Source organism: Lissotriton helveticus, chromosome 1_2, assembly GCF_964261635.1.
Source record: "Lissotriton helveticus chromosome 1_2, aLisHel1.1, whole genome shotgun sequence".
Taxonomy (NCBI): Eukaryota; Metazoa; Chordata; class Amphibia; order Caudata; family Salamandridae; genus Lissotriton; species Lissotriton helveticus.
In genome coordinates, this window is record NC_136058.1 from 353,815,231 (window position 1) to 353,839,555 (window position 24,325).

At 40.7% G+C, this 24,325-nt stretch overlaps 1 protein-coding gene across 1 annotated transcript in view; it reads right to left on the minus strand.

Moving 5' to 3' along the window:
• The window catches only part of LOC144803733 (uncharacterized), a 350,480-nt gene that overhangs the window by 95,471 nt on the left and 230,684 nt on the right, over positions 1-24,325 (minus strand). The window contains exons 6-8 of the mRNA XM_078671875.1: positions 6,979-7,077; positions 3,071-3,166; positions 1,377-1,475 (exon numbers count right to left, since the gene is read on the minus strand). Coding sequence (XP_078528001.1) covers positions 1,377-1,475; positions 3,071-3,166; positions 6,979-7,077 — 294 coding nt within the window. The remainder of the gene's footprint in view (positions 1-1,376; positions 1,476-3,070; positions 3,167-6,978; positions 7,078-24,325) is intronic.

The following is a 24,325-nucleotide window of genomic DNA, read 5'->3' on the forward strand; positions in this document are numbered from 1 at the left end:
TGTCCCCATCTCATATGAGTCTTCTTGCCCTAGTCATGTGATATATAGATGACAGATTTTCATTTTATGTAGATGGGTAAGTGGGTTAATGCTTTTAAGACAGAGATCCTTTATTTACTTGCAGTTCATAAATTGTAATCCTTCTAATGTGCACAGTGAATTATTATGGAAATGACATGTGACTCCAAAACCTTGTAACCCTCACTAACTTATGTAACATATGCTGCAAATGTAGTTACATACATAAGGTTTATTGTCAATGTTTAATGTGTATGAGTGATTTAAAAAGCTCCGACACCCTGGGTTGGGTTGGATAGAGCTATAAAAGACATAAGACAAAATAGTGGTATTTCAATTGTTATTTCTGTAAATATTAGGACAGACCAGCACTTCTGACACCACATAATTGCAAGATGTGTGCTTAGATTATTTCTGATGCTAAATGTTATCATGTTCCAGGGCAAGTTTCAACTGCTCAAAATAAACATTACAAATAAACATTAGGCTTTAAGTGGCTGAATTGTAGTGTGAAACAATGAAATGAGGTAGGGTCCCAGCTGAGGAGGGGCAGGTGCAGTCAGCAATCACCAAACTACCTCTCTACCTTTGTCCTGTAAATTCAGACTGCAGGAGGTGTCAAAAATTCCTGGAGGTTTTGCAGCACAACAAAAGGGAAGGTCACAGGTCCAGTGCAGGGTTATTGCAGCGTCAAAGCACGCTCACACGTTGACATACAAATGGCCCTGCCGCAGACAGAAGGAAGAGGGAAAAGTATTTGGTCCCCATACCTGCACTTGAATCCCCCGTGTCCCCCAACTACACAATTTGGTGGGGGCTTCTTGGTGTAGAGAGCATCTCCATTTTGTGCCCTTGCTGATTACAATCAAAGCACTTACCTACATTTGATGGGTAAAAGAACCTGCCTTTCTTTCCGATACCCCCTCCCTTTTAATTTGGTTTGGCTCACCCCCTTCCCGCTCATGTTTTTGTGGGTCTTTGGAGGACAGCTTCTGTTTATGACCTTCTTTTCCCTGGGCTTGCCTTCTGGGGAGAGACCTGTCCTCCTTTCTTCTGGTCACCCCCTTAGTGCTGAGTGAGAACAGAGTTTTTCATTTTCCACAGAAAGGACACTTTCTGAAGGAAACCATGAGCCACATGGCCACATTCTACATTTAAAAAAAGATGCTCGGTGTTGCAGAGGTTGGTAGAAGAACCGCTGTTGATAAAGAAGCCTCTTGTGGTTGGGTACAGATTGTGGTCAATTAGCATGTCAGGGATACATACCTACAAAGATCAGCTATTTGTTCAGAGCCTCGACCAGCTTCTCGTCTTTGCATTCACTTTCGAATCTGTCCCACTCACACATTCCTTCTCACCTTCTTCACAGGTCGGTCCTTTGAATCCATCGTGACATCTGCACGTGTCATTCGAAGTGCAAGAGCCATGAATACAAGTCCGCCAATAGCAAGATAGCTCTGGAGGAGAGAAGAACACATTCAAATATAACAAGACGAGATGCCTCACCATCCCTTCAAATTAAACTTGAGAGATGTATTTTCACAAATGGCTATAAGGCTGTTTCAACGAGTTCCCTTTTCCCTACACAGTTCATTCTGTATATTTACTTATCTGGACTAAGTCTGAGTAGCAGCTGTTTCTGATGTACGTGGTCATAGTGTCTAACAAGCACTTAACATAAAGAATCAGAAGTTTCAATATATGATCTTTTTAGTTTTTTCTTAAAATGCCTTACGTAAGTTGTAACATCAAAAGAAATATTAAACAATGGTTTATTCGTTTTTCAATGTTATCATAGTAAACCTGCCTATAGGGAGCCGCGCTTCGGTGCTGGCGGTGCACAATTCAATACCAAAAACAAGACACAGCAAACGGAATGAAGTGTTTCTATAGCCTAGTTTGAGAGTACAGAATGTGTTCCTTGGGGTGTGTGTGGCCGATCATTATGTATAGTTTGCGAATAAAAATTCATGAGCCACAGGGCACTTGACCACGGAACTATCGCCAACATACATCAAACGATTTTGGAGTCGCAAACGGTGCGAATCGGAAAATTCATCCGTTTGCGATTCCAAAATCTCTTTTTGGTATGCATGAACCATTTTTTTAAAAACCGCAATATTTTGCATTTCCTAAAAATGCGATTGCAGTTAAGGAATCGCATTTGTGCGATTCCTTAAATGCAATGCATGAATGTTTTAAAAAATGCGAATTTGAAAATAGGAGGTGCAAATTAACACGAGGTTGACCCTCGTGTTAATTTGCGAAATCTTTCAAAAATGCTCAAAAAAGCATTTTTGAAAGTGTCATGTTACACACACACATGTCCTTTGGACATGTGTGTGTGAAACTTGCACTTAAAAAAACATTTCAAGGGTGCAGGGGGGGTCCTTTGGGCCCCCCTCACCACCCTTGAAATGCATCAACAACTTGTAGTTCACAAAATAAAATTCGCAAAAAGGCTTTGATTCCTATGGGCCTCTAGGCCCATAGGACTCAATGTAATGCCATTCCTTAATTGCGATTCACAATTAAGGAATCGCAAATTCCGAAAATTAAGAAATCCTAAAAAAAATTAGGATTTCTTGATGCATAGGATTTTGCAATTCCTAAATTGCGATTCCTTAATTTTCGCAATTTAGGAAATGCAAAATCCTACAATGATGCATGTGGCCGATGGTACTTCCAGTCCGTAAGCGACCCTTAAAACAGCCACTGCATACTTGGCGCTGTTTCAGAGAGAAATAGAGGCTAAACATGATACATCTGATGTTAATGTTTATAAAGGTAAAGGAGCTCGAGGTTTTAATTTGTCACAATAATTTACACTTTCTGCAGGATTCTGCATGCTAAGAAAGGATGCTCAATATTGCAGAGTTTGGCACAAGAACCACTGTTGATAAAGAAGCCTCTTGCCGCAGGGAGCAGCTTTTGCACAAGCACCATGCCAGGGGTACAGACCAACACAGATCAGTTTCTTGTTCAGCGCCTCGACCAGCTTCTTTTCATTTCATCCATTGTGAATCTGCCCCCCTCACGCATTCCTTCTCACCTTTATTACAGTTCGCTCCTTTATATCCATAGTGACATCTGCACGTGTCATTCGAATCGCAAAAGCCATGAATGCAGATCCTAAAGCAAGGTAGCACTGGAGAAGAGAAGAAGACATACATTAAGAGAAGACGAGATGCCTCACCATCCCTGCAAATGAAACTTGAGAGATTTATTTTCACAAATGTGAAAAAAGACGATGCCAGGAGCAGGCTTCCAGGTGTACTCTCGAGAAGGCCATATATCTTTTTGCAAAGGTGTCTATTACCCCTGAACTAAAGTTTCCGGAGATGAGAACTCATATACACATTTCTTTTAACTACAGAGTGGAAAAAACGTCCCTCATTGCAGAAGCCCTTCCCTTGCACCCCTGCCGAGTCTGGAGGTGAATGCTTTCCTTCCAAACCTGGACAGTCCCTCCAGCCCTTTGCACGTGTAAATGTTTACCACTTTCAGGGTGAGACGAGTTCTGAGGCAAGTCTCAGAATGCCCCAAAAAACATGCGAAATTTCAAGGCAAACCTTATGAGTGATTTATCATTACAAAGTTCTCCGTTTAAACAATCTCCAGTAGTAAATCCATTTATGCCTGCCAGAAATCACTTCTTCTAAAACTGTGTATACTCAGTTCTGAACTCATGATTACGATCAAATGTACCATTCTGAACAGGTTCATTTGAACCATTATATATCTTCAGTGACCCACACGGCCACATCCACAGTAAAATACTGGAAGTGAGGATAGCTTTTCCTCACTGTAAATCCTTTCATCTTGTTATTCACCTTGATATCCCTTTCTGAATTCATATCATATTCTTTTATTCAATCTAGCCTCATCAGGGGAATGCTTGCTTGGTTCGGTCATTGCTAGAAATGTGGTTCTTGGTTGATTGGTAACCACAATTCTGCTCAGGGAAAGGCGCAAGCAATCTAAAATAACCTATGCTCACTCTCTGGTAGCTTGGCACAGAGCGATCAGGCTTAACGTGGAGGCAATGTGCTCTAATACAAGTGAAGGTGAAGCAGCATACTTTGGAAATCATGCAGGTAGGCAGAGGAAGTAAACAAATCAGTCTGTGCATTAGAGGATCCTATAAATATATACTTTGATCAAACCAGCCACAGCATGAAATTTCCTGGTAGGAGGGTCATAGGTGACTTGAAAAAAACATCAAGTAGAGAGACGATGCAGAATAAACACCAGTGGTGAATTTAGGTTTGTCATGATATTTCCCCATTTGCATAAGGTGGAGGGGGGCTGTATCAGTAATGAGGTTAGAGAAATAATAAGTGTTGATGAGAAGTCTAAAGGGGACCAAACTGTGAACAGACTTTGATTGGATAGCAGGATCTTCAAGTGTGAGTTGGGGATGATTGGTGCAGACCCCGTCAAGGGTGAGTCCTGCTATGTGGATGGGTACAGCCACAAGCTGAGAGAGGCAGATCATGTTCAGGGTATCGCTGAGATTAGATACTTCAGGATTATTAATTTCCTCAAAGTGATAATTGAAATGACCCAGAGTGGTGAAGTACTTATTGTTCCGGTGGGCAGTGGAGTAGGCAGCCGGCAAAGGAATGGGAGGGGCAAATCTTGAAGCAGAAATCTAGAGCCGCATTTACAATGAAGTGGCGGAGGGCAGCACCGCGAATACTTTTGCGTGCGCTGCCCCACGCCGATCCGAAAGAGCAGGAATGCACCCTATATACAAGATACAGTGCATTCATATCATCTTCGCCAGTGCCGGCACACAGTTTACTGCCTAGCGACAATGCAGGCACCCGTGCACCATGGTGAAAGGGTGCCTCCATTGCAGGCAGGATTGTTTTTGAGCAAAAAGGGGCACCTTTCTGCATAACAACGATCCCAAGAGGCATTTTCCTCATTCTAGGTATTCTGCGGAATGCAGCACACATGGAAAGAAGAGAAAACAAGGAGTAATAAAAGCATTTCACCTCGTTGTGCCTGCTCTGAGGAGGTGTAAGCTTTTGGCACTGCACTAGGTTTTAAATCTAGGGCAGCATCAAAATCCATGGATATTGCATGGGAACACCCACAGTAAAGCCCATGGAATGCCTCCATGACATACAGGGTGACTTTGTGTCCCCTCATAGATATGATTAAGAGGTCTGCGCCACCAGAGCATCTAAAAAAAGGGATGCTCCGGTGGCGAAGGCCTCTTGTAAATAAGACCCTTAGACGATCTGCTCCTTTGAGGGAATCTATGTTGAATGTGCTGCATTGTAAGACATCATTGTAAACATGTTTTTATTTATTTAAAAAATAAAATACCATGCTTACATTTAATTACCTAAAAAATATAATTTGACATGAAAAAAATCACAAATTAAATTAAATTACAAAAACATTCTTCTTAAAATAATTCCTAAAAAATATAAACAATTACTATAATTAAAAAACACAAAAATGCAATGTATTACACACTATTTATCACCAAAAATGATAATATCAACAATGAATTGCATTCATATGAAATACATGGGCCATAATTACTGCTTGTCCAACTGGCATCGTGATAGAATGGAAACCGGCAGACAAGCAATCAGGGGGTTCGTCTGACGAATTTGGATGCAACGCCATTGAGGTGGTTGTTAACATCCATTTACATAATGCAGCTTGTGCAGCAGGTGGAACCGGGTCGCTGCACTGCCCACAATAGGAAAATGGATGTTTACAAACATCCATTGCACCTTGTGGCAGGCACCACATTGTGCCTGCCAAACAGTGCATGGATGTTTAGGGGGCACCACAGGTGTTGGGACGGGTGGCCTACTAGAGCCCCCAAAGTATGTTTCTGTCTGCCTTTCTATGGTGGTGAGACCACCATAGAAAGGCAGACCAAAAGGGGCATCGTAATCCTACGGTGCTGCCTGAGAAGGCACCACACTTATTATAGGGATTACATTCCGGTCGATGGGCTTCTTGACCCTGTCGGAACAGCAGCGGTTGGTCCCTCCACATACTTCCTCCCACAGCCGCAGCATAATGCAGTGGGTGGAATGCAGGGGATGATGTAGGTCAGATCACAACCGACAAGCCGAAGGTTGTGATTCAACCGATATTGTAATCATTATTTTTGTCAAAGATATTAAATACGATATTTATGTGTCACAATATTCTTAACACAATATTTATGTTACACAATATTATCTTATGGGATATTTTGTCCAAAAACTGCATCTCATCGGATACCTATTTTGTTTGCCAATGCTTCTGTGTTCGGATCACAGTTCAAGGCAAAGTGAATTTCTCATTTGAGAATAGGATTGTGGAAAAGAAGCAATACTCATTTACAAAAGTGTGTGAGTACATTTTGCACAAGTTCAAGTGTTAGTCCGAAAAGCAAAGTGCAGCCACTTCTACAATACCAAATTGCAATGGGAGTGCTCACTCGGATGGAGCCTCCCCTCGTGCACGTTCCCCAAATCCAGGACTATGACTGGTGAGAATAAGAAAGGAGAGAAACTAAAGAAAAACGGGAAAGAGCTTTGTGATATAGGTAAACAAAAATGGAGAGAGAGATAACTGAGATGTTGGAGACCAATCTGATACCTGCCTGGTGAAAGGAGACGGTGCAAGAGGAATAGAGGACAACTATGATATATCTAATCTGTATGTTCAAAAAGGAAATAGAATTTTTAATTTTCCACAAGAAATGATGCTTTCTGAAGGAATCAGTGAGACACGGCTACATTCTACATGCTAAGAAAAGATGCTCTATTTCAGAAGTTGATTCAAGAAGCAATATTGATAAAGAAACCTCTTATGGCAATGAACAGATTTTGTACAAGCACCTTGTCAGTAATACAGACCACTTATTTGTGCAGACTTGACCAGCTTCTTTTCATCATATTGCCTGTGAATCTGTCCCACTCACCCATTCCTTCTCACCTTCATTACAGGACGGTCCTATGAATCGATCGTCACAACTGCACGTGTCAAACGAATTGCAATAGCCATGAATGCAATTCTGCGAATTGCAAGATGCCTCTGGAGAAGAGAAGAACACATTAAATAAAAACAATGCAAGCTGCATCACCATTCTTGCAATTGAGAATTAAACATAAGAGATTTATTTTCATAATTGTCTATAGGGCTGTTCTAATGAGTCCCATGTTCCCTACTCAGTTCATTATGCATCTTTACTCATTTGGTCTAGGACTAAACAGCAGTTGTTTCTGATGTATGTGATTTTAGTGTCATTTTTGTGTTCAAAATATTTTATTGAGTTTTCATATTAAGCAATAAACAAAGACAATACAGAAAAAATATAATGGACCGAAAATACCTAATCAGAATATAGAGATACAAGAACATCAATTGAATTATAGTGGTATGAGCAATACAAATATTCTTTTGAAAAAAAAAGGGGGAGGGAAGGAAAACAGCTATATAAATATTGCATTAACTATAAAATAGAGCTACTATATTGAGGATATTAGTCTACCATAATATAAAAAAAAAGAAACAAAACTAGATATAACTATATAATTAAGAAGATATATAAATATCAACAGGTTTCCAAAAAGAGTGATGAGTCAGAATTATGATTAATACCAGACAAAGATAACTGGGCTCCTCTTCTAGTAAAAATAACCTATGATCACCAAGCATGAACTGATAATAGCAAAACATCTTTCTAACAGAATGTAATGGATTTTAAAGCAGCTGATATTAGAAAATGAAATAGTTTACCTTCTAAGTTAATTAAGTTATGTGATAGAACAGCAGATTTGCAATTTAACATTTTGAATGAAACATCATCATGAATATTTAATATCTTTTTTATAATATCCCAAACTTCAGTCCAAAATTTTAAAACTAAAGGACAATCATAAAGCATATGTTGTAATGTACAAGGATGTAATTTACACTGCCAACATGTTGAAGACTGAAGACGTTTAGCTTGAAATAAACATAATGGAGTTCATAAACAATTGAAAAAAATATAAGAATTAGTTTGAAAGAGCGAGACAGGTAACCAACTAGAAATACTGTTTAGCCAAATATCCTTCCATGCATCAGTAGATAATGAGATTGAAAGTTCATTATTCCAAAGTACCGAAATCATATTAATGTTGGTTCATAGAGGATTATATAATTTTTTATATAAAACAGAAACACCATGAGATACCGTGGAAACTGTTTGAATATAAATTGATAAATTAGATTTAACATTACAAGGAATAACATGAGAAAATGAATCTAAAATTGAATTACACAAATATTCATATTTGATAAGGTCAGACTGAGGTAAACTTAATTTGTTTGTAAATCCTCAAATGATATGAAGGTATTGTTATAATAGACATCATTAAGATACAAAATACCAGCATTAATCCATGAATATCAGAAACTGATAATTCTATTTAATTTAATGACTGTGCTAAGCCATAACGACATGTCTTCTGTATTAAACATGGGAGATTGCATATGTATCATTATAAAACAGTGTAGTGGATTTAAGAAGAACAGATTTCTGAAAAATTGTGATTTTTTAGACAGGGTTAACAAAGAGGCTAGTGGAAATAGTTTAACTATTGATTTCTCGATAAGAAGCTACATAGGTGAATTATTTAAAAAGGAATGGTTAAACCATATGGAACTTTGTTCAGAGGGCAAGATGGCGTACGCGACCTTTGACACGTAAGCTGGACTTGCTGATGCCGCGGCTCACAGGGACATAGCGAGGGAGATCCCGGGCTCCTGAGAAGCCTAAAAACCCAGAGGCGGTGCGGCGGGAGAAAGGTGAAGAAGCGGAACAGTATTGAAAAGAAAAAGAAAACAGGGAAAATAACTCTGCAAAAAAACATGTGCAGATCCATGTGAGAAGCCGCCCTGCTCTGTGTTCACCTGTGCTAGGTGTCGGGCGATGTGGATTGCCTCGGCGGCTGCCGTAGCGAGGCGTGGTGGTTGTGTGCTGGGCTGTCCGGCGTTCTCTCTGATCGGGCTTCGGCGAGGGGCTGCAGGCTGGTGCCGCTACGGTGCTCAGAGAGACCCGAGCAGAGCAAGCCTGAGTTGGATAATGCCTCCTAAGGGGACGCATGGGAGGCAGCGACAGGACAGCCAGAGGAAGGGATATGTGATGGAACCGGAGGCGAAAAGACTCCAGGTAATCCCACGAAAAGTTCAAATGCCAATAAGGTCAAAGGGGTTAAAGTGGATGATGTTTCAAAAAAGACTGTACCTGGATTGTTTTTGGTCGGAAAGGAGCAAAGGAAATTGGTGAAGAATGCAGATCCCACATCGGTAGAAGGGGCTGTTGAAAGTGGAGAGGATGGAGGGGAGAACGCTGCTGTTAATGTGGAGTTAGCCTGGGGAAAAAATGGAGTGGCAGTGTTATGTGAGGATTTGCAACATGAGACAGGGGGGCCTCCACCCGCAACAGCTATGGTGACCTTGTCTACACCTATGCCTATGCCCACACTGAGATATAACACTTTAGTGGGGGGTCAAGCCATTTTGAGTGATGTGGACAAGATTATTGATAACCCTACTAAATTTGATCTGAGGGTTGGAGATCCGGAGGCAGTGAGTGTGGCTCATGAAAATCGCGATATTAGTGGAGATATACTGGCCCTCACACAAGATGCCGAGTCCGGGGATTTTGTTTCGCTGTCAGACTGATCAACTTCAACATGGGAGGAGTTATTGGATATGCCCACTATGCAGGTTAATGGCATGGTAGTAGTGATAACAGTAGCGCATACTTGGAGGAGTCTGGGGAGTTTGTAGACGGTGGACCCCTCACTGTACGCAAAAAGCCTGTGCATAAAACTGTGAGTACTGGTTTGCAAGAGAAGGGTGAACAACCAGAGGAAGATATATCTCTGTCGTTGATTTACCAATCAATTATGTCCCATCGGGAAGAAACCAGAATGGAGAGCCAGAGGGTGCAGAATCTATGTCGGAAGCTACAGAATTCTGTGCGCCGGGTCGCAAAGTCTGTTCGGAAATTACAGTTCGATTTACGGAAGTAGAGACACGTATCTCAAATCTTGAGGTGTGATGTATTCCTATAGGTTCTGAATCGATCCCCCTATTCCTGACCCTATTCTGGTTAGCAAACTAACAAGTTAACTAGCAGTCAGCCCATGAGGCAGAAAACCCCCATGATGCAGATACCGTTATCTGACGCAGCCACACTACGGCACAGGAACGTGTTATCTGATTAGGTCATAACGCTTGCGATCTAATTAGACAAGCGATATTCCTCCAGCCCCTGATAAGGCATACGGAGTTCTCTAAACAAATCAAACCTATGACAACCTGGGAAAAAACCCTGCGGCCATTGTTTTGATTTCACCGAGAACTTCAGCAAAAGAATGTGCTAACGAGCAAGTCGTATGACATCCTTATTGACGTATCTATGTCCATCCTTACGTCAATCTCGGCACCTTAAAGGTATAAATATTACCGATATTGCCCTATGCAAAGACACGCGGTGGTGACGAGACGGAGCAGCCATACTTGCCGAAGCCCAGAGCAGAGCAGACCCCGCTGGCGCAGCCCCGCCTTCCTGACGCGCTGAGAAGCACACGCTGCCTTTCTCCTGCCGAGAGATCCAGCACCGGCGCTTCCGGGTAGCCCTCGCAGGCAGCCTGGAATATCGAGACCAGAGAAAGAGATACCATTCCTCATTCATCCTAACTTCCAGGTACAGAACTGAATAACCCCTCACAGAGAATTCTTTAGTTAGTCACTTGGCAAAACAAACTTAACTTAAACTGTAACTTTCTATTCACGCCCACGTATTAGGCTTAGGTCAGGTACACGGGGTAGGCGTATTTAGAAACACCAGTTGAGTACGTTTAGTCAAATGTATATATATGTATGTAATCTATTTTATTCATTTTAAACCTTTATATGGCTTAGAAACCATATCAATGTTTTTACAGTATTATTTTATACTACTGCTTTTAATGTATGCACTTTACTTAACTATAAGTATTGCAATAATATCGATCCATTTCTCTTGTATGAGAAAAGAGACTGATCAATAAATACCACCTTTTTATTGAACACGCCCGTCTCTTCCTTTTCTCTACATTCTGATGAGACTAAGAACGCACGTACTGACTGAGTAAAATAAATTGCCTTTTGTTCACACGACTCTCGAGATACACTCTTGATTAGGGGAGAGCAAAGTTGTCATGTTCTATGGTTGTCAGAAACTAAATCCCTTCTTGTCTAATCAGGGAAGTTAATTCCTACCTGAACATTCGAGAAAGTTTCTAGTGAACTCTGAGCTAGCTGGCAAACCCAAAACTTTAAGTCTAATATCGACAGTAGTAGACCTAGTTAACGTCTGGTCTAGGCCTTTACTATTGAAGGTATTATTCCAATGCGCAGAGCCTATTGGGATGATAGGAACTACACTACATGGCGCCCAGCGCGTTTGGAAAGGGCGATAAAACTAACGTAAGACATTTATAGTAACTCAGTCGTGCTTTCTCACTCAGACCCCTTTTCCCACAATACTCCAAAGACGTCTGGAGTGGGTGAAAGGTTATATCCGCCAAACCTCGCAGGAGGGAACTCCTATGTATGGTTCTTGGTTTAGTCAACGTTGAAGGATACACTGTTCCAAAATATTGTGCATCTAATCTTTGTTTCCATAAGAAACCTGATCTGCAAACAAATAAAATAACCTTCTAGACAGTACAATGTCAGACAATGAAGATGAAAGAGAGGCAGTTAGATTAGCAACTGAACTCGCAGCAGCTGATGCTGCTCTACAAGATGCAGACCAGGATATAATACTCATTCCGGTCATCAAAAGGAAATCTATAACCTTAAAACTTATAGAAAATGGACTGACACCTAGAGGTGGCACAGTCATATTCGTAATTGAGGCACACGAATATCGGCAGACAGAGGTATACTATTCATGGATACATTTTCCAGCAGCAAATGCTGTAACAAAGTACTTCCACTATTACAAAATAGAGGAACCTCCTGATATATACACTCCTTTCGAGGAGGTGGAAGTACCACTCAAATTTCAAGAGCACCTGCTCTTATTTGATGGCGCCCTAAAACATAATAATCACATCACCAGGCTCGGTCCCTTAGGTAGACCAGGAGCAACGTGGCCGGTCCTAGCCGGATACACACCACATCCAGACATTGAAAGAATGCCTGTGGACTCCCAATAAGTAGCAGAACACCAAGGTTTGCTACCAGTACAGAGGTCCTAACAAAGAGGCTCATCACATTCGAAACGCCTACAGAAGAACAACAAGGACTATGCAATAATGCCATAGAACTCAGACCTCTGAAAACCCAAATAAAAACATTTAGCAGAGACACACCAATCTATAATGAAGTACCAAGCGAAAATGCAAGAAACAGTAATCCTGAAGCAATTGGAACAATTGACAGAACTGCATCCGGCTACTTCATAAACTTCGATGATTCCTCTGAAGACCTCAGTGAATCAAAGACACAGCCATCATCAAAAACCTTTAAAGATAAAGCTAAAGAACTTTTGAAACAACTGAAAGAAACATATCTGATTTCTCCATGGATCGAATTTTGGGTGGGTTTTGGTGCATTTATCCTCATACTTTGGCTCATCATGGTACTAACTTTGGGACGCTTCATTGAGGGAAAATATGCTAAAATGGACACAGCAAGTCAGAAAATCAACTTGATCCTCAAACCACACACATCTTCACACGTCGAGAAAAGAGAACTTTCTTCAGTCAACTTCACAGCCAATCCTATACCGGGTGGGGTAGCATGGGACAACACTGACTACGAAATCTATGGTCCAGTTGAAATCCTGAAATATCCACACCAAATTAAGATCTCATTGAGTGACTTTGTAAAACCAAGCTCATTTGCTGATGATTGGGACTTCGAAAGCATTAATAATATGATGTCTGACTTAGTAATGTCTGCTAAATTTACCAAACATGATTATTTGCAGGGTTCGACAAATTATGATAGTATGTATTGTTACAACCAATATGGTAACCATTTTCTACATAAATCTGCACAACCTAGAAATGTTTTAAATTATAATCAATGGGAACATTGTGCAACCCCTCCAAAAGGAAGCTCAAGAACCGTTTATGACAAATATTCATACTTTTCAGGTTTTAACACAAGTAATGCTGATACATTTTATTTTAAATTGTCAAACAAGACAGGAACTAAGACCATGATAACAAACACAAAATTGATATATTCAGACTCATTCTTTGAACAAATGAATACTTTTGGTTTTGATTATTGGGACAAAAATGTTGAATTGAAAAGTGTTTGGGGTACAAAAGAGTGGCAAGTACAGGGTATAGAATCTTTGTTTAGATCCTGCATGATCCCAGAACAAATGATATTTTTAAATGACACTGTCCAACAAACTACCTGTCTTGGCTTAGCCAAAATCAAAGACTTAAATAATCCGTCTATTCCAAAGCCAACAATGTTCAGCAATAGTTCTACAGATGAAGATATAGACGTAAACCATGTATTAAATCAAAACAGAACACATCCTGATTGGAAACAGTGGTTGATCTGGCCCACAGATACTAATAACTGTCAAGACAGATTCCTGAACAAAACACAGGGGTTCAAAATGACCAGGCCAGACCCTAGATATTCCCAAAGACATCACCCAGGGATAATAACCACCTACAGTGTGGGCAAATTATGCCTTCAATGGCTACAAACTTCCACACTGGCAGAAATTAAGCAACACCTAACTTTACTTACTGATGGTGCTGACTTGCGTGATTTCATTATGGGACCACGCAAACAGCGTCAAAAACGTTTCATAGCAGCCTCTGTATATGCAGCATACAATGAGGCCTGGAAGGTTACTAAAATTGAAACAGCAGAAAGAATACGGGAAATTGACCGTATTAATTTGGAAAAATCACTTTCTGTAGTGGACAATGGGTTAATGACTCTGTCCTCCAGAATTTTTTCATTGGACAGCATTGTGTCTTCAGCAATCGACATAATATCGCAGGACTTACTGTTGTTACAACACGGTCAGTCTCAATTGCGTTCTATTGTACAGCTTGGCTGGACGTTACAAAATCTGCGTTCAGGCTATGTGCCTTGGCGTTTAATCAACACAACGTCACTATTCCAAATCTTTAACCTTACTGATAGACAAATCAGTATGGCACAAAAAGGTGCTGATTATACAATCTTGAGCATTGAAAAACTAGAAAGATTACCAGTGACAATGTCAGAGCGACCTGTCAGTGAATGGATAATACATGGGATAATAAATATTCCAATTTCAACCTTCAGGTTTCAATACTGCCAAAAATATATACAGGCTGGCATGTACGAAAAATTAGGAAAGGGGTACATTAAAACAACATGGAACCTGCCCTATTCACATGCATGTGTCAGTAATAAAGGACAGAAAGTGTTTCTTAGCGGCAATAATTGTGCGATGTCACTAAGCGGCACACTTCTGTGTAACGGAATTAGTTTGCATGGAGCCTGTGAAGGGAATTCATACAACCTTTCATGTCACCAGCAAGGCGCACCTGCAACAGAGATAGAACCATTCTTTCAAAGACTCTACAATGGGAGTTACATTCTAATTGTGGATCGCAGATGTTGTAGTCTTATGCCCGGGACTCCTTATCTAGTAACTACGACTGCGAAGGTCAAGTGCTGTGGACGTTCATTGTTCCCCAGCTCCTTTCCAGACAGGGAGGCAAGGGCATGGCCCAATTTGAAAATTACTTCTATTCGAATAGATACTTTAAGCAGAATGAAAACAGTGCTTCTTCAGACGCCTACAAGGCTCACGTCATCAAAAGAAACGTATGATCTACAAGTCGCAAGGACGACTGCAGAGATACATTCATTGTTATCGACTAATTCCCCCATACATTTCGCGGAAATCCTTAATGAAATCTTAAATATTTCTGATACCAATGGGATCTCAAAGGTATTTAAGACAGTATTTTCGATGGCATTAACACCATTCAAAGCCATACTGGGTATTTTTCCAGATTTCGTCCATTCGATTTTTGGCGGACTTCCCCTGATCTTGGGACTAATTGCAGGAATCCTATTCTTAGTCCTTATTTTTCGTTATGGCAACCCATGTCACAGACAAAACTCTAGCGACAAGGGAAGAAACGATCCTAGCCATTGGATACCGGGACCGGATATCAAAAATCCTGGGACTCTCCCGGCTTAGAGACCTGAACATGACTTGGTTTCTATCATTTCGACCAATGTGGCAAAGATGTGTTTTACCTGTACTAAGATGTCTGCTATGCGGAGAAGAATGCGTGTTAGACACCTGTCTGACGCTACAATCGGATGCGCCAATGGATGCAGAAACATTGTTGAGCCCGATCAAGGTTCATGCTTTGTGCTGCCCTCAAAGGCTACCAATCCTGATGACGGCATTCGTGGAAGCTTCACCACTACGATTGAGGGGTAGTGAAGTTCAAGATGAAAGCAGCATCGATCAGGTACGACCTTCTGTCAGCAATGCGAATCAGAATGTCAATGAAGACAATCATGCGCAAGAATGCATGGTTACACCTATTTCCGAGTTAGTGGAACTTTCCCAGGAAGCTGTTGACAGCTTTTTCGAAAGCCTAAATGATATGATGTTCTCACCAGAGCAGAAATAGAGACTTTTGAGCAAGCTCGCACACGGCGTTCCCTGAATTCGGCCTTCAACTTTAATAATAAAGTCACATGAACAAATTTCCCTCCAGTTCACGGACAGCAATTTTTTTCAGCAAGCCCCAAAATATTTTTGCATATTTTTCGGTACACTATCTTCTGCTTAAAGTAAGAACTATTCTTAAAGAACTAAAATTTCTAGTTTTAGATAACTTATAGACTTTTTAGCTGCCCGCTGGTATGTTCATTGTTATTATATTCTGTGATGAAATGGTCTCGAACCTTTTTTCTGTATTAAGAGCCATTTCATGTGTAGATTCTCATATACCAAATAGCAATAATGTATACAAATGCGTGATTACTTTGGCATTATTCTACAGCTTGAGTGCATACAATTCATATGCCTGCAATTTTCCGTATATTTGAAAATTTCGAAATGCATTTATGTATTTTGGGGTGGTAAGGTATACACAATACTCTATAGTATGTTGTACTATGTTTTACTATGCATAGATTAGTAAATATGTCCATAGTTAGCGTGGAGTGGGTGTGATGTATTCCTATAGGTTCTGAATCGATCCCCCTATTCCTGACCCTATTCTGGTTAGCAAACTAACAAGTTAACTAGCAGTCAGCCCATGAGGCAGAAAACCCCCATGATGCAGATACCGTTATCTGACGCAGCCACACTACGGCACAGGAACGTGTTATCTGATTAGGTCATAACGCTTGCGATCTAATTAGACAAGCGATATTCCTCCAGCCCCTGATAAGGCATACGGAGTTCTCTAAACAAATCAAACCTATGACAACCTGGGAAAAAACCCTGCGGCCATTGTTTTGATTTCACCGAGAACTTCAGCAAAAGAATGTGCTAACGAGCAAGTCGTATGACATCCTTATTGACGTATCTATGTCCATCCTTACGTCAATCTCGGCACCTTAAAGGTATAAATATTACCGATATTGCTCTATGCAAAGACACGCGGTGGTGACGAGACGGAGCAGCCATACTTGCCGAAGCCCAGAGCAGAGCAGACCCCGCTGGCGCAGCCCCGCCTTCCTGACGCGCTGAGAAGCACACGCTGCCTTTCTCCTGCCGAGAGATCCAGCACCGGCGCTTCCGGGTAGCCCTCGCAGGCAGCCTGGAATATCGAGACCAGAGAAAGAGATACCATTCCTCATTCATCCTAACTTCCAGGTACAGAACTGAATAACCCCTCACAGAGAATTCTTTAGTTAGTCACTTGGCAAAACAAACTTAACTTAAACTGTAACTTTCTATTCACGCCCATGTATTAGGCTTAGGTCAGGTACACGGGGTAGGCGTATTTAGAAACACCAGTTGAGTACGTTTAGTCAAATGTATATATATGTATGTAATCTATTTTATTCATTTTAAACCTTTATATGGCTTAGAAACCATATCAATGTTTTTACAGTATTATTTTATACTACTGCTTTTAATGTATGCACTTTACTTAACTATAAGTATTGCAATAATATCGATCCATTTCTCTTGTATGAGAAAAGAGACTGATCAATAAATACCACCTTTTTATTGAACACGCCCGTCTCTTCCTTTTCTCTACATTCTGATGAGACTAAGAACGCACGTACTGACTGAGTAAAATAAATTGCCTTTTGTTCACACGACTCTCGAGATACACTCTTGATTAGGGGAGAGCAAAGTTGTCATGTTCTATGGTTGTCAGAAACTAAATCCCTTCTTGTCTAATCAGGGAAGTTAATTCCTACCTGAACATTCGAGAAAGTTTCTAGTGAACTCTGAGCTAGCTGGCAAACCCAAAACTTTAAGTCTAATATCGACAGTAGTAGACCTAGTTAACGTCTGGTCTAGGCCTTTACTATTGAAGGTATTATTCCAATGCGCAGAGCCTATTGGGATGATAGGAACTACACTACAGAGGATGAACTTGTGACGCAGAAAGCTTTGACTGAATCTCTCCGCAGTATGAGAGGAAATTGGCGAACTTGAAGAATCACGCACAAAGATCAAATCTTAGAGTGTTACAGATTCCGGAGGGGCGGGAAGGCCAGGATGTACGCAAATTTGTTGTTGGGCTATTTACTGAAGCCTTCCCCAAGCTCACGAGATGGGACTGGGAGAGGGAGATAGAGCGGGCACATCGCTTCCCATTCAACATTTGCTTGAAGCCAGGTCAAGTCAATAAACCCAGAGCGATTCTGATTTCTTTTAATAGCTTTTTAGCTAGGGAAGATGTGTTTCAGTTAGCACGCCCAGATAAAAAGAGGGTTGGTAAGGATGTTGAATTTTTTGTGAGGTCTGATTTCTGCCACTTTACTGTAGAAAGTCGGTGGCAGTCACGTCAGCTTATTCCAGCGTTTCAGGCCAAAGGGGCACAAGCATACTTACTGAACCCGGCTAAACTTAAGGTTATATATCAGGTTCACACTCGGTTTTTCTCTTCAGAGTGTTCTGCAAAGGTGTATTTAAACTCTATATAGGATGTTGGTCAATATGGTTATTTTTTTTGGGCACTGGGGGCTTTTGAGGTGCCGCAGATTAAGCTGTTGATGTGTGGCACTTTCTAGCTTCTAGGGGTCTCTCTCGCAGATAATACATCTCTCAGTGTTTTTTTTAATTTTTAGTGTCTCGTCCACTTTCGAACGGAGGTGCAAGCAACGGCATCAGATGAAGGAAAGCTTTTTTTCATCTTAAGGACCATAAGTCCTAAAGCCCTGTTGTCGGGAGGGGGGTGGGTTGGGCTGGGTTCCAGGGGAGACAGGGTAGGGGGGCTAGGGGGTTTGGGGGGGTCAAATAAGAACATTTCACAGCATCAGATTGGGAACATTGGTAGGCACCAGAAGGATGGTTGTTTTATTTAATGTGTTTGTTAGGCATGTCTTACAAAATGCAGGAATCTTAATTTCACTATCGCTACCTGGGGGCAGAAAATGTGTTCTTTTAACATGTGTGGCAGTAATAACTATAATAAAAGAAAGAGAATAGGTGCAGAACTACTCCTGATCCAACCGGATGTAATATGTATTCAAGAGACACATATCCCTTGGGGTAAACGTTCTGCCTTGACTGGGGGTTGGTATTGCTTTCAGCGTCGCAACAAACATCAATGATACGGGGGCGGCAATATTGGCAAAACCTGCTATTGAAAGTACGGGGCGTGTCCTAGCCGACAAAGATGGGAGATAGGTGATTTTGGAATGCATTCTTGGTATTTCTAAATTTACAATCTGTACTATTTACGGGTCCAATTTTGAAGAACCATTATTATTGGAGGTACTGAATATTGAACTTGCATCATGGCCAGCTCCATTAGTTTTTTGTGGAGATTTTAATATCAGCTTGGCTAATAAAGAATTACAAAGGGGCAGGCAAGCCTATAGAGGACGAAAACCTAGGGTGTTTCTAGCACTAGCTAATTTGGTGAAGGATCATGGGTTATCAGATGCATGGGATAGCATTCAACCACTTGAACCGGGGTATACATTTTATTCTTTCGATCATCAAAAATTGGTTTGTCTCGATTATATTTTTATATCTTCTGAGTTACTGGTGGGTGCCCAGATGCAGATATACCCTACGTTTACCTCTGATCACGCACCCATAGTGTTGGCAGTTTCTGCACTTTCGGTTGAGTGAGTTCCAAGAACTTTTACGTTCGATAGGAAACTGTTGCTTGATAATGGGTTTAAGGATCAAATGAGAAAATGGATCAAAGAGTTCTTTGTGAATAACAAAGATACAGTTTTGATACCAGTGCTCTGGGATGCTTTTAAGGCTTGTCTCAGAGGGGAAGTGATGAGTTTTGGTATTCATTATCAAAAGCAGGACAAGCTAGATTTACAGGACTTATATGCAAAACTGATTAGTGCTGAGGCAAAATTAACACAGGGGATCGCACATGGTAAAGATATTGCTGGGCTCGAATCTGACACTGCACAATGCCGGGCAAATATGAATACAGTCTGGAATAAAGTGAACGCCAGGAAATATTTGACTCATAAAAGAGAGTGCCATGAGTATGGAGAGGTGGTAGGGCAATGTCTCGCGTTGAGAATGCGGATGATAGAATCCGCTCAGAGAATTTTTAGCCTCAGGGATAGCTCTGGTTTGGTCACACAGGACTCTCGAGGCATTCTTGCTATCTTTCATCAGTTTTATACTGAGCTATATACTCAGCAGAAGACCCAGGGAGATGTGAACAATATTTCGGACATCGGGGTATTTATACAGTTAGACCGGGAGGAGGTGGAATGGTTAGACGGCGGTATTACTATGGAGGAATTAGAGGCGGCAGTTATGGGATTAGCCAGTGGAAAGGCTGCCGGTCCAGATAAGCTTCCAGCGGAGTTATATAGAGTATTCTTTCATGATCTTAAGAAGGAGCTGTTGGAGACTATATGTTCTGCTCAAAAGGGTCATGCACCTAAATCATGGGACAAAGCCACTGTTGTTGTTTTTAAAAAGAAGGGGAAACCTCCCGAGATTCCGGGTTCATATCGACCAATTTCATTGCTCAATTGCGATGGTAAAATAATATCTCCTTTGGTATCTCTACACCGGCACGGTTTTATTCCCTCTCGAGGGACTGGATCATGTTAATAAAGTGGTGACAATATTTGATGTTGCGCAGGCTGAAGGACGAGATCTGGGACTAATATTATTAGACGCGGAGAAAGCGTTTGATCGTGTCTCATGGGATTACTTATGGAACATCATGGGCCAAGAAGGTTTTGGACAAGGTTTTATTCAGGCACTACAGGTGCTATATAAATCACCAACAGCTAGAATTTGTGTGGGGGGCAGGGTATTGGATCCTGTGGTAATAACTAGAGGTACGGGTCAGGGATGTCCCTGCTCTCATTTATTATGTCCGTTTATTGTTCAGGGAATACAACATTCCGTATTCGCTTATGCGGATGATATTGCGATTACTACTAGTGACCCGGCCATTGCAGTTACAGAAATAGAACATTTAGCACAAGTACTTGGGCATGTATCTGGATAAAAGTTAAACAAGACTAAAACACAAATATTATGTACAAATAATATGATGTCTGATGATCCATGATCTGTTAAGGAGGTAACATATCTAGGGATAAAAATTCGGGTATCCATGAGGGAATTAGTGTAAGCAAATTGTCCAAGGTTAAAGAATCTCAAGCTGGATGGGCCCGCTTACAACTTACGTTGGTGTGTAGTGGGAATATCTTAAAGATGAATATTTTACCTAGGGTTCTATATTTTTTTAGATCTGTCCCTCTAGAGGTGACTAAAGAGCAACTTAAGCAACTGCAAACTGCATGTTCCAAATTTTTATGAGCCCCAGGTAAACCGAGAAGAGCAATGCGGTTCATGACATTGCCAAGAGAATCAATACCAGATTTTACTTTTTACTACTATGCTTGTTTCTTGCTTAAAATGCGGGTATTGTTGACCGGGGAAGAGGTCAGCAATGTGGCAGAAGCTCCATCAGTCTTTCAAGTAGTACTCAGTTCAGAAGTTAAACATTGTTTTTTTAAGGAGATTGATGGGGGCTACTAAAAACGGACGTGTTTTAAGATTATGGAGGCCACCTTCAAGGTTTGGAAGGTTATTCGGTTAAAACTATCTTTAATGGGGATAACATATTATACTCCCACTAATGCTGGACGTATCCTGCCTTCTATTTTTTGGGATCTGGTAGTCAGAAACTGGAGATGCAAAGGTATTGAGCAAATAGGTGATTTTTTTGATGATGAGGGGAGCTGTTTATCATTTTCAGACTTTGCAAGGCAATATGATGTACCTAGGACACAATTTTTTAAGTTTCTTCAAATCCGGGACTTTTTATGTGAGAAAAAGCTGGTAATAGTACGCCATAAACTGGTGGAATCAATTAAACGTCAGGAGAGAATTGGGGCAGTATATAAAATTTTGCTGTCACTAAAAGTAGATGATTTGGAGAAAAACAACTTAAAATGGGCTAATATTTTGTGCGCACAATCAGTGTCTTTAGAGAAGATTATTAATATGGTCCAAGAAACCTTTTTATCAGCAAATTTGAAAGCTCAGTTTTTTAAAACTGTATTTGATTCATATTATACACCTGCAAAGATGTTGAAATGGGGTGGGAGGTATGATGGCAAGTGTTTTCACTGTGGGAACGATAATGCGGATTCCTTACATATTTTCTTTACTTGTAGTAGGCTGTCTATATAAATTAATAATATTGAAAAGTTCTTGTCGGTTATAACTGGGATGCCTATTCGCATTACTGCAGGTATGATGATGTTAGGTACTGGATCTGAGTTAGAGCCAGGTAAACCAATGTATATACAACGTTATCTATTGTTTTTGGCGGTAACTGTTGCCCGGCTGTGTATTACTTCTGCCTGGTTGCAATCTGATTCTCCCGTGTTTGCAGTTCGTCGTGCCAGAATGTATAATATTTGTAATTTAGAATATAGTTTGTTTTCTGCTAAAGGTTCAAGGAAACGTAAGATGGGCATTTATATCTGGAGTGCCTTTCATGAGTATATGATTTTGTAATTTATGTTGATAAAATCTGATGCTGTGAACAATAAAAAAAAAAAATAAGGAACTTTGTTCTAAAATAAAAGCATTATGGTAATGCAAAAAGTGAGGTAATCCAAAACCTGCATTACATTTGGGCATTTTTAATTTCTTATAACTAATACGAGGTGACTTGTTGTTGCAAAGAAATTTGGAAATAAGTGTGTCAACCTTCTTTGGAAAAGTTTAATGAAAATTGAGTGGAAATCATGGCAAGGGTTTAGATGATTCTAGGAGCAATAGTCATTTTTATAGAGGCCATTCTTCCCCACCATGAAAGGTGAAGTGAAGACCATTTCGATATTTTATCTTTATTAAAATGTAAGATACCGTCACAGTTCACTGTTATTGTCGATTTTATGGATGAAGAGAACAGAATACCAAGATACTTCAATTTATCTTTTTGCCAAATAATTTCATTCATAGGTATCATATCAGGAGTACAATAACTATTTAAAGGAAAAAAACTGTTTTATTAGTATTTAATTTATATCCAGAAACTATGGAGTATTTCGAAATAATCTCTAATAGGGAAGGGAATGAGGATATAGGCTCACTAATAATAAATGTACATCATTAGCATATGCTCGGATTTTAATAATAATGTCCTTAATATTGATTCCTCTAATATTATCACATTTTCTTACAGAAGTAAGTAAAGGTTCAATACCAATAAGAAACAAAAGCTAGAAGCAGAATACAAAGCAGAAATCATGCGTATAGATATGTCACCAAAATGAAAGGTCCACAGGTGAGGCCCATGAACTCCGACCCTTCAACCACGTAATGGTAAAAGTCTTTGAGTGGTCGAACAGTTTGGAGCCCAGGTGGCGAGGACTTTAACAATTGCTCCTAGCCACGAGGACAACGGTTCGAGTGATGAACAGGAAGAACTGGGTTCACAGCACTCACTGTAAGCGAGTGTCACCTACCTTGGTGGAACCTGCTGTCCATTGAGAGATTCTGGATACGGAGAAAGGCCACGCCATATCACCTGACGAATCTGAGGAAGTCTTCCCGGACCACACAAGCCCTGGAGTATCCAGATACCAACTGAGACCACGGAAAGAGCCTGCATTGTTGAAAAATACTGGTCGAGGTACTGCCCTGGGTTTGAGAAACAGAGCCGATGTGGCAAGGGGGGCGGAATCAGTCCTACATAGTGACACCCGTCTTGACCCTCGGTGAAGAAACCAACGGCTACCCAGGACTTTAGAGCTCCAACGATCGACTCAACAATGAAGTGATCATGTCTGCAGCCACCTCAATAAAGTGTGTTATCCAGATGAAGATGGTTATCCTCGAGATGAAGGGACTAAATGGGAATGGGAGGAGTATTAACCTGAATATATTTCTACACCGTATGTCTTCACAAATACGAGAACTATTAAAAACAATGGACCATTTGTGAAATCTGTTACTAGAGCTAAAACAGACTTGTGTATAGGCAGTGTTGGGAGAATTTCAGTAGGAAGAAGGGAGTGTACTGTATTTCTGACTATTGAAGGTACCAATAACAGTAGTTTCATATCTTCACCTAATACATATTTTGTCTGTGGTAACAAGGGATATTACCAACTACCTGTTGGATGGTCTGGAGTATGCTATGTGTCCTTTCTGTTGCCTCCTGTGTTTCTGGCACCTGCATTGTATCACAAGGATTTCAAACTATACAATGACATTTCTAAGAACAGACATAAAAGGACAACAAGCACTGATGAAGTGGACCAGACTGACACCACTTTACAACAATATGTTGATTTCAATTTGGGCTTGTTTTTCTATGTGGGCGCTGCATTAAACAGCAGAAAGATAAGACGATTGACTCGTGTTGTGAAAGCTGTTACCAATCAGACAGCTATGGCACTTGGAAACATTACAGAAGAGCTGCAAGTTGCGAGGATTGTAGCACTCCGAAATCGTATGGTTTTAGATGTGGTTTTGGCCTGACACCCTACCTGAATCTATCAACCCTGAGTGAGAGACGATAAGACGTGGCATACAAATCTACTTGCAATGTTGTGGAGCGCACCTTTGGGCTGTTAAAAAGCAGGT